The 17,462-nt window shown below is 40.6% G+C and overlaps 1 protein-coding gene and 1 non-coding gene across 2 annotated transcripts in view; both read right to left on the reverse strand.

Annotated features, from left to right (window-relative positions):
- The window catches only part of entpd6 (ectonucleoside triphosphate diphosphohydrolase 6), a 15,512-nt gene extending 7,028 nt beyond the window's left edge, over positions 1–8,484 (reverse strand). Inside the window, exons 1-5 of the mRNA XM_023395664.2 lie at positions 8,172–8,484; positions 6,420–6,699; positions 5,179–5,255; positions 4,799–4,942; positions 1,789–1,864 (exon numbers count right to left, since the gene is read on the reverse strand). Coding sequence (XP_023251432.1) covers positions 1,789–1,864; positions 4,799–4,942; positions 5,179–5,255; positions 6,420–6,678 — 556 coding nt within the window. The 5' untranslated portion in view covers positions 6,679–6,699; positions 8,172–8,484. The remainder of the gene's footprint in view (positions 1–1,788; positions 1,865–4,798; positions 4,943–5,178; positions 5,256–6,419; positions 6,700–8,171) is intronic.
- Positions 8,485–16,469: 7,985 nt separating this feature from the next.
- trnat-ugu (transfer RNA threonine (anticodon UGU)) lies at positions 16,470–16,542 on the reverse strand. Its single transcript has one exon. It is a non-coding gene; the product is annotated as a tRNA-Thr (tRNA).
- Between the last annotated feature and the right edge of the window lie 920 nt (positions 16,543–17,462).

A 17,462-nucleotide genomic window follows, 5' to 3' on the forward strand; every position in this document is an offset into this window, starting at 1 on the left:
AGGAGGAGGAGGAGGAGCAGGAGGAGGAGGAGGAGGAGGAGCAGGAGCAGGGACAGCTGGAGTACAGAGGTTCACATCTGGATCCTGGAGGGAGGACGATGAGTTCTCAGAGGAACCTGCAGTGATGCAGGAGGAGGATCAGGATTCATTCACCTTCTACAGTTTAATTCACATTTCTGGATGTTTCAGATCCTCCCGCTCCATGTTTCCACTACACAACTGTGAAGGATTTTATTTTTCATTTAAATTAAATTAAAAATCTTCTAGTCTCGTGTTTTGTCTTTGTCTTTTTTTTTTTTTTCTGAAATTATTCGTTTCAGTTTGATTTGAGGGTTTGATAGAACATGTGACCTGCTGGTCTGGTCCAGTCTGGTATTTACTGTTTAATGGTCGTGGTGTTAAAATATCAAACGCCACAATAAACTCCTCCCACAAATGTCCACCTGTTGGTTTGTGGGTAAACAGGCAGATCAGTGACTGGTCATGATACTGATGTGCATTGTGTTACCATGGTCACCAGGTAATATACTGAATGCCATACAGCCCAACCAATAGGTCAATACAGATGACATCATAAACATGATGTTTTTTTCTGTCACTGCGTCAGCAGGGAGGGGAGGAGCTTCTGCAGGATGGGTTCTCAACGTGCTTCCACTTTGGATCTGCTTCCAACTTGGTAAAACACCTGGTTTTGTTCATCTCTGTGGAAAAATGAATCCCTCCCTCTGACTCCACAGGTAAACAAACGCTGATAAACACGTCACCAACAAATATGGCCGACTGGCTTTAACGTCCCAGAGTCGACAAAACAACAAAGTCCTTGGTTTAAATGTTGATAACTGGAGGACGAGTTCTCTGCCTCAGTCCATCACCAGTGTTACAGCAGATTCTGACCTGCAGCAACAACCAGTTAATCAATGATCATTTTACTTATTGATGAACTGACTGATCACAGATCATACTGACACGCAGCAGGATATATATCAGCTGACTGTTGTTTGCGCCGAGCCTGACGAGGATCTCCGTCTCCTGCTTCATCTGGTTTTTAATCTCCACGTTGGAGGTTTTCGTTGGGGAAATCAGAGCCGGAGCTCGGAGGAGCAGAAACTGGATCTGATTAAACCACTGAAACCACCAGGAGACGACCCGACAAACAGATTCTCTCTGATCTAATAAACTCATCAAGAGATGGCGATCCAGATCAGGGTGAGACCTTACGAGGGGTCAGCTCTCTGCTGGTCTGACCCAGTACAACTCTCTGCTGTCCACAGACCGGTCCAGCTCTCTGCTGGTCTGACCCAGTACAACTCTCTGCTGTCCACAGACCGGTCCAGCTCTCTGCTGGTCTGACCCAGTACAACTCTCTGCTGTCCACAGACCGGTCCAGCTCTCTGCTGGTCTGACCCAGTACAACTCTCTGCTGTCCACAGACCGGTCCAGCTCTCTGCTGGTCTGACCCAGTACAACTCTCTGCTGTCCACAGACCGGTCCAGCTCTCTGCTGGTCTGACCCAGTACAACTTCAGACTGATGCCGGTCAGAGAAGGTGATGGAGAACAGACTACTGATCAGCTGAAACTTGAAGACTGAGGAAGTCCACCAAAACAAACATGGACAACAACTGGGACAGACCCAGTCCAGCTGAACCAGACTGGGACAGACCCAGTCCAACTGAACCAGACTGGGACAGACCCAGTCCAGCTGATCCAGACTGGGACAGACCTGGTCCAACTTGGTCCCATCAGTCCACAGATGTCCCCACCTTCAGTTACCAGGAAAGACACGTTACCTTCGTCAGTGCCGTCCATGATGGACACGCTGTCCTCTCTGGACAGGAAGGGGGACTCCAGGAACAGCGCCCTCACCTGCACAGGAAGAGAAACAACAAGATGTTCATCAATCATCTTCATTTATTCGTGACTTCCTCCAACTCACAGCCAACTGATCAGCTGATCAAATGATTTGATCGATTACAGATTATATTAAAAGTGAAGAACTTTTACCTTAAATCTAGAATTTGATAAAAACACAAACGTCACATCAGTAAACTAATTGAACCTGTTCAAACCAGGATAATTTACATACAGACACGCCCCCAAAATCCCAAATATGGTCGACACGTCCCTTTTAGCTTTTGGATTACACATACTAACTTTTCTCTTTGGTCCCATTTCAATTGATTTTACTGCTTTTTATTATTGAAAACAACGTTGTTTTACAGTCGGTGTAAATAAAGTTTGATTCAATTTGATTTGGACAAAAGCAGCAAACAATTAAAATAAACTAAAATATAATGTACATGTTACAGAACCAGTGACGTTCACATGGTGTTACTGGAGTTACTGGAGTTACTGGAGTTACTGGAGTTACTGGAGTTACTGGTGTTACTGGTGTTACTGGTGTTACTGGAGTTACTGGTGTTACTGGAGTTACTGGTGTTACTGGAGTTACTGGTGTTACTGGAGTTACTGGAGTTACTGGTGTTACTGGTGTTGCTGGTGTTGCTGGTGTTACTGGAGTTACTGGTGTTACTGGTGTTGCTGGAGTTACTGGTGTTGCTGGAGTTACTGGAGTTACTGGTGTTGCTGGAGTTACTGGAGTTACTGGTGTTACTGGAGTTACTGGTGTTGCTGGAGTTACTGGAGTTACTGGAGTTACTGGTGTTACTGGTGTTGCTGGTGTTACTGGTGTTACTGGTGTTACTGGAGTTACTGGAGTTACTGGTGTTACTGGAGTTACTGGAGTTACTGGAGTTACTGGAGTTACTGGAGTTACTGGAGTTACTGGTGTTGCTGGAGTTACTGGAGTTACTGGAGTTACTGGTGTTGCTGGAGTTGTTGGTGTTACTGGTGTTACTGGTGTTGCTGGTGTTGCTGGAGTTGCTAGAGTTACTGGTGTTACTGGTGTTGCTGGTATTGCTGGAGTTGCTGGAGTTGCTGGAGTTACTGGAGTTACTGGTGTTGCTGGAGTTGTTGGTGTTACTGGTGTTACTGGTGTTACTGGTGTTACCGGAGTTACTGGTGTTGCTGGAGTTACTGGTGTTACTGGTGTTACCGGAGTTACCGGAGTTACCGGAGTTGCTGGTGTTACTGCTGTTGCTGGTGTTACTGGAGTTACTGGAGTTGCTGGTGTTACTGGTGTTACTGGTGTTGCTGGTGTTGCTGGAGTTACTGGAGTTACTGGAGTTACTGGAGTTGCTGGAGTTACTGGTGTTACTGGTGTTGCTGGAGTTGCTGGAGTTGCTGGAGTTGCTAGAGTTACTGGTGTTACTGGTGTTGCTGGAGTTGCTGGAGTTACTGGTGTTACTGGAGTTACTGGAGTTACTGGAGTTACTGGAGTTGCTGGTGTTACTGGTGTTACTGGTGTTACTGGTGTTGCTGGTGTTACTGGAGTTGCTAGAGTTACTGGTGTTACTGGTGTTGCTGGTATTGCTGGAGTTGCTGGAGTTGCTGGAGTTACTGGTGTTGCTGGAGTTGCTGGAGTTACTGGTGTTACTGGAGTTACTGGAGTTGCTGGAGTTACTGGAGTTACTGGAGTTGCTGGTGTTACTGGTGTTACCACTGTTTCCAGACTTCATTTGTTATCATGCAATAATTATTAATGAAGAAATTAATCAGTATAAACTCATTGTAGTGTAATTCAAACTGTCCTCTCTCTGTTTCCCTTTAACACATTAGCTGCATTACGTCTCTCTGTTACTGTGGTATAATATTCTACTATAATCATATATTGATATTATATTTTAATAAAAACTAATGCGCCCCCCCCCCATGTAATCAGCTCTGTGTTTGGCTGATCCAGGACCAGTCTGATAATAAGAGCAAAGCCTCAGATTAAATCACATTTTGGCTGACCGCTCTGCTCCTGTTATTACTGATTACTTAAAAGCTTTAATAGACTTTTTCTTTTTTGGCTCCGACGTCCTGATGATGATGCTGATGAAGAGGAGGAGGAGGAGGAGCTGTGTGGGGATGTGAGGTTATTAGCTGAAGTAATTCATTTGGATAATGTGGAGGAGATGAATGTGATGCTGCAGAGAGAGGGTGTCAGGAGGCTATTGATCTGACCTGGTGATCAGGTGATTGATTACCTGATCAGATTCTTTACATCTTTAATGTCTGTAGGTTTGATGTTGTCTCATGTTACAGTGGACTGAGGTTATTGAAGTTGTTTGTCTGTTTTCTAATTACTTATTTACTTTTTTTTAAGATATCTTTTTATTTAATTTTTAATTTTATTATGTAATTTTATTTTTATTCTTATTTTTTTATTTTTTTTATTTAATATCTTATTTAAAATGTATTTTTATTTACTTTTTGAATTGATTTGATTGAGTCCGACAGTATTCTCAAAAATAAATAAATCTGTTGAGATTAAATAATAAATAATAAAATAAAATTCAAGCTAACATGAAACACTGGCATCCAAAATTAATCAAATGAATAAATTTTAATAAATAAATAAAATCAAACATGATTCAATCCAACATCCAGCAGTGGCATGCAAAAAATAAATCAATATTAATCATTTAAAAAAAATAAAAATGGGGCACTGACGTAAATAAATAAATGAATAATTAAAAAATGAAAGAATTCAATCCAATACTGACATGCAAAAAATTATATGTTAAAATTTTAATGAAAACAAAATAAAAAAATGAGAAGTTATAAAAGCATCAAACCCAATCAAGATAATTATGTAACCACACTTTCATTATGTTACACAGGAAAAAGAGTGTGTGTGTGTGTGTGTGTGTGTGCGCGTGTGTGTGCATGTGCGTGTGTGTGTGTGTGTCTCACCTTGTCCAGCAGGTGGTTGGCCTTCTCTCCAGGCAGCAGACGGAGGCCGGCCGTTGCCTTCAGGACCACAGGGGTGATGTTCCAGATGGGGGGGGGGATGCTCGACTTCGCAACCTCCAACAGCTCCACGATCCCTGACGCACACTGTGGGGGGGGGGTGTGAAAGGAAACAAACTGTGACACAGAAATGGATCAAAATAAAAGCGTAAACTGAGAAGCTGGCTGTAGTAGTAGGACCCTGTAGTTAAATCCAGCTATATGAATATTTGTTTATTCAACATTTTAAATCTCCACCAAAGCCTCCATTAGATTTTGAACAGGGTCAGATAGTCCTCCTTTAGCCGATGTTGTGACCATAAATAAATATACACGGTGTGCACCTTGTCAGGATCGTCGGCATACGCAGACAGGCCAGGTTTGATGGCCCTGAACGTCTCGTGGGCCAGTTGAGGAGCTTCTGCAGGTTCAATAACCACAAACACAAACACACAGTGGATAAAACGATCAGAATGATTGTTTACACATGTTTACATTGATAAAAGAAAGTCCTCAGCCTCGTTTAATTTCACTTTATTTAATTCCTGACGGCCTGATCCTGGACCTGTGCCTACATCTGAGCTGTCATTAAGCTCTTAATGACAATCCCAGTCTGTATAACTAACAGGTGCTACCATTAGTCCGGTTAGCTCTGCTGCTAACAAAGGAGCCAAAACAGCACTCAGCCTGTGTGATTTAGCTTAGCGGCTAAATGCGATAACGAAGGCATTTGGCCGAGCGCTGCAGGAAACTTCCTCTAAGCCTAATAAACCCAAACCCTCTGAAACGCTGTAATGAGTTTGTGTCCGCTCGGACTCTGCCAGCAGCGCCACGACTTACGGCCTGAAAGCTGCTCCTGTCTGCGGGACTCACATCTGGTAATTAATGTTTGAGGCCAACGAGGCTTTAAATACACTGAGTGATTCAGAGAAGTCTGCTTTAAAACATTTAATCTGAACCATCCATATGAATCATATAGAGTCTCAACATATCAAATATTATACCGTCCTCTACTGCATCTCACTGAGACTCACTGCGCTGCTCCACACACAGAGCAGGAAGCAAAGACTCCATGAGGACAAAAGAACAAAGAGTCTGATGTGTGATAGAAAATGAATGAATGAATTTTTCAGACAGTGACTCAGAGTTCAGACTCAAATAAAACAGGGAGTGAATTCAGACTCAGCTTTGATTGACAAACTAAACTCACATGATGTATCGATGTCTTAATAACAGAATAAGTCAGACTCTGGACTTAACTCAATCTTCATTAATATTTTATCAATCAAGTTGAATATATTTGTTTTGTATAAAACATTTTTGAATATTGTCCATGGTGACGTCTTTACTGTTAATGTCTTATTTTGTCTAAAGGAGAAAAAGAAAAACATCAAATGTTCACATGAGCGGCTGGAACCTGAAAGTGTCTGAAATGATTCATTGATTATCAACATAGCTGCTGATTCATTTCAATCCACCAATCAATTATCAACCAACTGTTGCAGCTCTGGACTAAATATGTATGTGGGACAGAGCGCACGCTCATATTCTACTGAACTCCACTGCGTCCTGTCCTCTGCTGTACCTTTCTCCTCTATCTGGAACTTGAAGATGTGGATTCTGGTCCCAGTGCTCCCAGCGTCGAACATGATGCCATACTGGAAGCTCTGTCGGGCAGCGGAGGCCGGCCTGTCGTCTCCGGTCAGGTCGGAGCCGGCCTGGTGGTGGGGAGGTAGTCTGTATGCGTCAGGCTTGGAGACGGCGTAGTGACGCTTCACAAACATCAGGTAGGCGAGCAGGCAGCCCACAAAGAGGAAAACTCCAGCCAGCTTTGGTCTCTTCATCTCGACTCATTCTGTGTGGAGCTACAAGAGATTTTAGAAAATACTTTATTATTCACATTAAACAGGAGACTTATTTCCCCTGTGTGTCGGAGGCAGCAGCTGCTGAATGAACCTGTAAACATATCTTATCAGGAAAAGTACACAGGTAGTAAAACCCGACATCACACATTTTACAATCAGTTTCAGTCTGCTGCTTCATTTCCCCTCAACACAGGGTCCCTGTAAGTTTCAACTAATCATATCCAACGCTTTTAAAGTTGGATGGAGTTTGGTGTGAAATCAGGTTGAATTGCTGTGGTGAAAATTATTGTTAACATTTATATATTCACATGAATTATTGTAATTCTGTCCGAAACCTGTTGCTTGTTGGAGGAACATCAAGAAAATGCAGAAAGTGCAACAGGACACAACTTATGCCAACTGTCCATTAGATATCACAAAATATGGTGATAATACACATGCAAACAATAAACGGTAAAAATATAAATAATATATGGATGTATGTGGATCTTGGTGCTGTTTGTTGCATTTAATATCTTATAAATTGTATTTTACTGCTTTGGTAACATACTTTTTCTAAAACTTTCATGCCAACAAACATTTGAACTGAACTGAAGTTAGTGCTGCTGGGATGACGTATTTCTGTAGCCCAACCCGGAAGTTAGCATCACCCTGGCCCCCTCGCAAAAAGCAGAAACTAAACTCTGTGAGAAACACAAGTTTATTTATTTTACTTACTTACTAATTATGTTCAAGAGAATAATCTTCACTGATTAACATAACTTTTATAATTTCTAAAGCCCAAATACAATCACCAGAATAAAAAAGCTAATGCTAGGCTATAAACGAACTACAACACCGTCGCATGACTTCTACATCATCACTAAGCTTCCAACTTGTAGTTTGATTCAGCTCTGACATATTCAACAAAAGTCTTTTTCCTCTGACAGAGTAAGTGACAGTTTGTACAAACAGAACGAGGCTCTAAAGGTAAACAGGTGCGTAGAAGTGATGACGTTTAACGTCCCCGACAACCTCTGAAGTCTCACTTAGACACTTGATAGCAACCGGCCTTTTTTAACAGACGTAAAAGTTTAAATAAATCTGGCCTGGAGTATTTACTGATGTGTTTTATGTTGTAGAATAAAAAGTGAAAATATCTTGAGCTTGTGTTAAACATCGACCTGATTCAAATATCGAACCAAAACAACACGTCGACTTCAGGACGAGGGAACCGGAGGAGCTAAAATGCTAAAACTTATTCCTGTGATTTACGACTCATTCCTGCAGCAGTATATGAGGAATAGTATTACATTAGCTGTCTGTTTAAAGAACATTTTATGCTATCAGTTAGCTGAAACCTGACACTGGCAGCAACCTGTTAGCCGATTAGCATGAAGGTTTTAAACTAGCAGCAGGCTAACAGAGTCCCGCCGGTCAAACTGCAGTTTGTTTCTGTTACAGGACAAACAGTAAAACATGTGTTTACCCACCGAGCAGAAACCGTCAGCAGCTGCTCCGTTAATTCAACACTTCGTTCACTTTTCTCCTCATTCTACTCTCCGATCTTTACTGTTCACTCGCTTTACTGTCAACAACACGGCGCTGACTGATGACGACACAAGGTTAACGTGGCCGAAACTACGAGGCAGAGCAACTGGTTCCAGAGGAGAAAAACAAGCTGGGTTTCCTCATCGAAACTGTACATCGGCTCGGACGCCCCAGGGAAGACAGGAGCCCACGCCCGGTGATTATTCAGTTCACCATGTGCACCTTCAACAGAGGATGAGGAGAGCGTCAGTGAGCGTCACTGTGCGTCACTGTGCGTCACTGTGAGGAAGGACAAGAGTCTGCGACTTGCTGAGGACTTGACATACTCGGAGAGACAATGTCGAAAAAAAACTTTGGCCTCTTGTTGACAAAGCAAAGCAAAGAAGAGAAGAAAACTACAGCTGAGGTGATCATCGACGGTAGAAGAATTACTGCAGAGTCTGTCTAAAGAGACTCACAACAACACTTAACTCTGATCACATGACATCACGTGTCCAAGTTCATTATTTGAGGTGTGTTAATAAGATGTTAAACTTCTGGTCAAATAGGGTTTACATCTCTGACTTGGTGCTTAAGATTCTAAGAGGTTCTATTACTTTATATTCCTTAAGGAACCCATATTAAGCCAGAGTTTATTCAAGGCTTGTACTTGTTACAGTTCTTAAGACATCATGCTCTCTTTTCTCTCTTTTCTCTCTTTTCTCTCTAAAAGATACTGAGAGATATATATTGTGTAAAACGAAATATGTCAAAATTCACTGTAAAAGTGTCATCACTTGTTTTGATCACGAAAACAAGAAAATTTAATTTATAGTTAACTTATTGATTCTATTTGGCAAGTTTCATATCCACAAACGCAGATTTGCAAAAACTTCCCCAAATTTTTTCAGATTTTCAACTGAATTTTTAGAGAATATTAAAACACTACAGCTGTTAAAATCAGCTAAATGTAACAAAACTGTCAAAATATATGAAGAACTATTCAAAGAGAAATAAACCCTTTTCCCCTTGTCATTTAATTTGTTGTTTGTTTTACTCATTGATTTTGTGTATGATTCAGAATTTTGCAATATACTTGTTCTGTATATCCTCACATTATTTTTATATAGTGTATTGTTTATTACCTACTTGATACTGTATCAGCCCAGACTGAGATACTGAGCACCTGTCTGTTTATTCTACTCATTGTTGTTCAATAAAGTTTTGTGAAAAAAAAGGCTTTATTTTAGTAAAGAAACAGTTTTACTGTTTGATATGGAAATAAAAAAAACATAAAATAAAACTTTTTCTCCTTAAGTTATGAAATTAATAAATGTATTTATATATAAAAAATGCTAATGCTTAATGTTTAGTTATGAGAAGGAGTTTAACAAACATTCATGTTCATGTTCACAACCAAACACAGATTATACAGTTGGACTGTAAATCATTTTTTTAAAGGTTAAATGATTTTTATTATCTAGTGTTTCTGATGTGTGGAACTGTCCATGACTGTGAGTGTCAGATATTTACATTTATCTCTCATTTATTAAACTGTTTTTAACCCTCACACACTGTTCACGTCAAATTTGACCCGTTTTTGACATTTTGAAATTTGATGACTTTTCCTAAAGTGACCCAAAATACCAAAAAATTCAAATATTTTTATATTTTGTACTTTTGTTCAGGTGCTACACATTGAGGCTGTTCAGGTCGAATCTGAGCCGTATCTACTGAAGTGGACTGTAGATCCACAGATATTAGATCTGTGGGTCAGATGAAGGAACATGGAGGTTTTAGGGGATCTTGAAACTGTGAAACTGTACATGCCCTGTCTGAGTTCAAGGGGGACCTCGACACTGTCACCACAACCTTCTGTGTTCCCGCCACATCTCTAACCCTACACAGACACCAGATCTGCCCCTGCAATGCCTCTCTGCTCCCACACATTAATGAAGGATTAATCCTCCATGTCTTAGTGTCAGAGACGCTGTTGATACTTTCTATGATCTGTGGTTCTAGATTCACTACTGAGTCCTACTATAATGTGGAGGCAGAAACATGAAGAGCATGTGAGGGTTAATCAGCTCCAGCCAGTTTATTTTTGATTACTTCTTTGATGATAATAATAATAATAATAATAATATTAATAACAATAATAATAATAATAATAATAATAATAATAATAATGGTCTTCCTGCTCTCCAGAGGATGAACCTTCATTCAACATGTTCAGCTCCTCCACTGAATTTAAATAGCTGAAAAACCTTTGTGGCTGTAATGACACCTGTATCCTGTAGGGGGCGCAACAGAACTCCAGACTGACTCATTGATAAAGTGCAGAATCATTTTCCCTCCTCTGTGTCTGTCAGGAGCAGGTGGCGTGAAGCCTCATTAACCTGCAGCAGCCAATCAGACGCTGAGAGGAGAGTGAGGGTCTGTGGGGAATCTGGTGGGAGTGTGCCTCCTCGTTCAACACCATATGGTGTGTGTGTGTGTGTGTGTGTGTGTGTGTGTGTGTGTGTGTGTGTGTGTGTGTGTGTGTGTGGAGGCCTTTCTCTGTTATCATTGATCAACAGGATGGAAGGAGGAGGAGGACAAACTGTTGCATTAACAATCCCTCAGTGAACCATGGAAGAAGAAGAAGAAGAAGAAGAAGAAGAAGAAGAAGAAGAACAACAACAACAACAACAACAATAATAATAATAATAATAATAATAAACTTTATTTGCGTCTTTGTTCAGCGAGCTGCAGCTCATAGTGTTTTATTTACAACTAAAATAGTCTAATAAAAATCTAATTAATAATAAAAATAATAAAAATGAAATAAAAAAATAAACAATTTAAGAAGCTGCAGACAAACTAAATGAAATACAATGAAGCGCACATCAAAAACTCAACTAACTGATATTATATATATTTAAATGTATATTATATGTATAAATATTTGTTATATATTTATTATATATGTAAATATGTGTATATATGGGAGAGTTCCTGACACTGACGTGTCGTCCACTCTTCAGTGGGTCTGTTGTCTGAGGTCATCAGGCCGCGACACCCTGCAGCTCCTGTGACCTTTGACCTCTCCCTCCACACCACAGCTCACTTTAACTGATCAGACGGATGTTCTACATGTTTCTGTGAGAACAGCTTCTTTCCTGTGGGCGGGAGTTTTCATGTTTACAGGCCTGAATGAACCGTCATTTAGTTTCTTATGTTTTTATTAAATTGCAGTAAATAAATATAAATCTTAAACTTTTTTTTATTGGCTTTATACCAAGGTTAGGGTTAATTAATTATAATAATTACATTCTCTATAAACATCTTCAGAGAAAAGAAAAACAAAAGGATTAATATGACTCTATAGATCAAACAAGTGATTTGGTTTAAATGTGAAAAGATTCAAAGAAAATACTAAATTTTCTGCCATAAAACACATAAATGTTTCTTTGCTTTGTTTATTTCCGTCCTCAGAGGACAAAGACCAAACACCTGTGAGACTTTTAAAATGATCTGCTTTAATGATAAATATACATAAACATACATGTGTATATTACATGTGTATATTACATGTGTATATTACATGTGTATATTACATATGTATATTACATGTGTATATTACATATGTATATTACATGTGTATATTACATATGTATATTACATGTGTATATTACATGTGTATATTACATGTGTATATTACATGTGTATATTACATGTGTATATTACATGTGTATGACCATGTACAGGTCATTTCCATAACCCCCCCTCCACCATGTCTGTCCACCACACCTCCACCCTCCTCCTCCTCCTCTTCTTGCTGAGCCTTCATCATCACTCTGCTCCATATATGTAATTTAATCTATAAGCCTCTAATAGCTTTTTATCAGTTAATGGGTCGGGGCCCGTTAATGGTTCTGTAATCTTTCTGCTGCCTTTTTATTTTCATCACTCTGATGGTCAGAACAACAAAGCAGAGCTGAGTGGATCCTAATCGTCCTGCAGATTTACATACAAATGTCATTTAGAGACAATTACGTCAGTTTGAGACGATAATCCAACTAAGTTGTTAATCGACACACAAAGACAGAAACACAGAGAACAATATTCCTTTAGGACAAGATGGACAGAATATAGAAATGCTATATTAAACACTGTAACCTATAGATCTGTAGGTAGATCCATCATCCTTCTTTTTCCCTCCAGGTGAAGAGCATGAAACATCATGTGTCAGAGACACAGTCTGATCGTAGTGATGAAACTTTATCAAGTTTTACTTTATTCATCTGACGACAACAACAACAGAACAGTTTTATATTAAAGTAAAAAGGAGATTAAAACACAAACAGGTTTAACAGACAGCTGACAACAACAACAACAACAACAACAACAACAACAACAACACGTGACATCAGAGTGAAACCAGGAAGAAAACACAGAATAACTGTGAACGGAGAGAGAGAAGACATTTTTAATGTTTTTAACATTTTAACGCTGAATAAAAAATTGGGCTGTTTCTGGAATTTAAATCATGTTTATGGAAGAAAAATCACAAAGTGAAATCAGGTCAAAAGTGTTTGTTTCATGTCTCTTTACTTTTGTCTCTTTGCAGAAACATGTGAAACAATATTCCTTTACAACCTGTTCTATGATTATGAATTTAGTGATGCTCATTATTATTTGTACATTTGGAAACACCTGAGTGTGTGTGTGAGTGTGTGTGTGTGAGTGTGAGTGTGTGTGTGTGTGTGTGTGTGTGTGTGTGTGTGTGTGTGTGTGTGTGTGTGTGTGTGTGTGTGTGTGAGTGTGTGTGATAAATGTCTGCAGGATATAAAGGTTGAGCAGGAGCTGGTTCTGCTCTATCTGGGTCATGTGATCCCATCAGGAGGATTATTAGGGAATAATTTGAAGGATTTGTGGGATATAATTCAGTATGTTTGGATCATAATTGATAGAAGATTCCACTTTCATCTTGTAAGACGAGGCTTCAGTCTGGATTAGAGGACGCAGCGGGGACATCTGGACTGAGCTGCCTTATTTTCTGAGTCTTATTAGGCTGCATCTTATCAGCTGTGGTTCTCCTGTCCAATCTGCTGCAGCGAGGACACTCTGTCCACACTGTCCACTCTGTCCACACTGTCCACACTGTCCACACTGTCCACACTGTCCACACTGTCCACACTGTCCACTCTGTCCACACTGTCCACACTGTCCACACTGTCCACTCTGTCCACACTGTCCACACTGTCCACTCTGTCCACACTGTCCACACTGTCCACTCTGTCCACTCTGTCCACACTGTCCACTCTGTCCACACTGTCCTCTTTGTCCACTCTGTCCACTCTGTCCACTCTGTCACGGAGGTCTCTGCAGGGAACCTTCATGATGCAGCGAGGACACACTCTTCATGTGCTCACACACTCACTCTGTCACGTGTCTGACCCGACGTGTTCTGTGAACGGCTTATTATATAAATACATCGAGTCAAAATTATAATACAACTTCATAATCAGGATAGAACAGGTCCACATGCGTCTGACATGTCGATGTTATAAGATAAAGAAAATTAAATAGTGATTATTTAATATTTAATATCAACGAACTAGTTTCAGCTACGAACAAATCATCAGCGTCAGAACAGCTGACTCATCATATATGAAGTTTTATATCGGTCATGAAATGACAAGCTGACACTGGAGATGACAGGGAGCTAGCAGCTAGCTAGCATCAGTTAGCTAACCTGTAGTAAGATAATAAAAACACTTAAGACTTAAAATGTAGAAAGAAAGAAAGAAAGAAAGAAAGAAAGAAAGAAGGAAGAAGGTGAAGAACGACGATAAAGATCAAAGAGGAAAACAAAGACAGAAAAATACAGGAGTGAAAAATATTAAACCTCGTTTCTGAAATGTGCTGCTGGGGAGAGTGACGTTCTCTCTCCTCCAGGAAACAGGAAGTGGCGGAGCGCGGCGGCGCCTCACTTCCTCAGATCAACAGAAGAAATCTTCTGCTCCTGCTGAGTAATTGGGATCATGATGACATTTTATAAAACCATCAGCGCTTGGACAAAACCAATAAAGCAGAGTGAACACAGCGTCTCCGGCCTCCAATCCGCCGCCGCTGGTCTATTTTTGGAGGGAAAAAAAGGAAAAGAAATGATGATTAATGTTATTGGATTATTTACATTGCCCTCAACATGATTGAGCTGCAGAAATGAAATTAAAATGTGTGTTGAATGGGATTTTCCAGGAAAGTCCTGTAAAAACCACGACGGTAATAAGGAATGACTAATTCTCCCAAAGTCGATTAAACAGCGTCTCATCCAGCGGGAAAATACAGCAGAGCGGAGAACAAATAAGATCGGGATTAGACAACTGTGGCTACGTTAAGAGGCAGATTAAAGCCTTTTATCTATTATTTTCATTATTCTTCAGCGTGTTCTTGTTCTGGAGGATTAACTCTGATGATTCGTCCAGAAAACAAGCCATTAACCACAGAAGGATCCGATCTGAGCGAACAACCTGCAGAAACACTGAAGCAGCTTTTCATCACGCTTGACTTTCAGTCCGAGATTCATCGAGAGAAATAAAGAGACCGGCTCATTGTTTCTCTTTATTCTGATGCCAAACAGCAAAAGAACAAAAGAATAAAACGTAAAAATGTGATTATATTTTCTTTTTTTCATTTAATAAATCTGAGAATAAATCAAAGGAACATGACATCATCAGTCTGTCCAGGTGAGTAAACTCTCAGTCTCTGTTCACCTGCAGCAGCAAATGATAGAAACATGAAGTGACAGATTTTCATTCGGTCCGATCCAGTTCTGAGTCTCAGCTGCTGCAGTGACGTGAGGATCCGGGACCAGGAGCCCCTCAGAGACCCGGTCCGGTCCAGACCAGGACACACCTGAAGGAGAGACGTCCGACATCTGGAGTGGAGAATCTTTCCACACAAAGTCGGATCGGAACCGCAGACAGAACCCTGACCCTGAGCGTTCGTGTGTGTGTGAGTGGGTAGTTCATGATGTGTGTGTGAGGGGAGATCCAGGTGTGTGTGAGTGGGTAGTTCATGATGTGTGTGTGAGGGGAGATCCAGGTGTGTGTGAGTGAGTAGTTCATGATGTGTGTGTGAGGGGAGATCCAGGTGTGTGTGAGTGGGTAGTTCATGATGTGTGTGTGAGGGGAGATCCAGGTGTGTGTGCTCAGGTGCGGAGGTGGAGCCCATGTTCTCTGTCAGTATCAGTGTGTCTGACCTCACAGGAGGATTAGCTGTTTGGACTTCTTTCATTTTTCAATCTATTTTAAACAAAGCTTTCAGATTAGCCGTCAGAGTCAGAGTGCATCAAATAAAGAAAATTGCATTAAATTATCCCATTAATATTATTATATTTGCTCCGTTCCAACATTATATAATGAAACAAAGTGGTTTTACTCACTCATCCCCTCAGGCCTCGTCCAGAGGAGCTGCTCCTGAAAATGGGATTGTTATAATGCATCTGCAGCCAAATGAAAAACTGCAGCGAGGACGAGGACGAGGACTTTAGCCTCCAGAGACCGAGACGTCCCTCAGTCCACACACACAGACAGAGGACACACACACACAGACAGAGGACACACACACACACACAGAGGACACACACACACAGACAGAGGACACACACACACACACACACAGACAGGTCCAGGTTCCTGGCGTGGACCTGGATCTGAGACCTGATCAGTTTCAGTTCATCGTCAGTGAAAACGCAGCGAGTTGTTGGAAGCGCTGTGACGTGTTAATGCACATGTTGCGTGAGGTTAGCATCTGTCCAGATGTTGACAACTGCAGTTTCAACAATAGTGTAGCACTAAGCCCCCATTCACACACTAATGGATCCTATAGAGACAGATTTAATGTGTAAACACACACACACACACACACGCACACACACACGCACATGCACTTGTTATTTCTTTTAGATGTTCTTGGTCTCAGAGGACGAGCCCTAAAGAATAAATCAACTGAGAAAGTTTTTAAGTTTTTAATGACACTAAACTAGCAGATCATCAGACTTCCCAGCATGCATTGTGAGAGTTAAAGCCTGAAGAAACACGGGGTCATGATAAATACGGGTCCTAAAGAATCAAATATTTCTCATGTGACGCCTGTTGGATTTTCACATTAAAAGCCCTTTCACTTGCCATATCTTGTCTGCATGTTTCTGAGAGTTCACACAAACATCTTCCTTACTACAAATAATGTTTCTGCCAGATTCACTGAGCATCAGGCACCGCTGGGATTTGAACCCAGGATCCCCTGTTTACAAGACAGGTGCTTTAACCACTAAGCCACAGCGCCGCAGCACCTTGAATAAAAATCACCATAAATGCAGCTCTGCTTGTCTTTGTTGATTTTCTTGTGTTGGGCTGTTAATGTTGCACCTGGTCCAGGTTTCTGTCAGACCACGATGAGCTGATGTGTGATCAGAGCTGCAGTCGTGTGTGAGGGAGCGTCTCTTTGTGACTGACGTCCAGTTAAAATAAGTTTTTAAAGTCCAGCTCAGTGGACGATGAATCTGCAGGAAAGCAAATCCTCCGACTTTAATCACTTTGCTGCAGAGACACAAACGTGTGTCAGAGATGATGTTTGAACATAGATTGATTGTGAAGTTAGATTACGTTGTTAGATTACATATTGTTAGATTACATGTTGTTAGATTACATATTGTCTTACAGCCTCCTGACCTTTAATACCAGCACAGTGAAATGTTAAACCCTCAGTCAATCTGCTGCTGACGATTGAAGTGGCTGCAAAGCTGATTTAACACAAACTTAATCAAATCAAAGATAAACTTTCACATCATTTTATATCATGTAGAGGTCAAAGGTCAGGAAAGTCAAAGGATTCTGACCAAAAAAAAAATACATGGGACACCATTTTTACCTTCAGCAACAGGAAGTGACTCACCTCAATTTACCAGAATAAAATCACTGTAAGCAGCATGAATTATACAATGACAATCAGGGGGTCAAGTGTTATAGTCCTGACAGCATCCTGCTTCTCTGTCAAATAAATGTAGTGAAGTAGAAAGTAAAATGTTTCCCTCTGAAAATTGCAAGTATAGATTAGAATAAAATAGAAATAAGTTATGTACAAATACCTCAAAACAAACCAGGCGTCTGATATAGAAGCTAATATCAAAAAGTTAACAGACAAACTAAACCACCACAGACACACAGAGACTGTTAACAGGAAAATCTCTACAACAACTGATGCTC

Source organism: Seriola lalandi, unplaced genomic scaffold (assembly GCF_002814215.2).
Source record: "Seriola lalandi dorsalis isolate HSWRI2012SDOR001 ecotype SW California unplaced genomic scaffold, Sedor1 jcf7180002054967, whole genome shotgun sequence".
Classification (NCBI taxonomy): domain Eukaryota; kingdom Metazoa; phylum Chordata; class Actinopteri; order Carangiformes; family Carangidae; genus Seriola; species Seriola lalandi.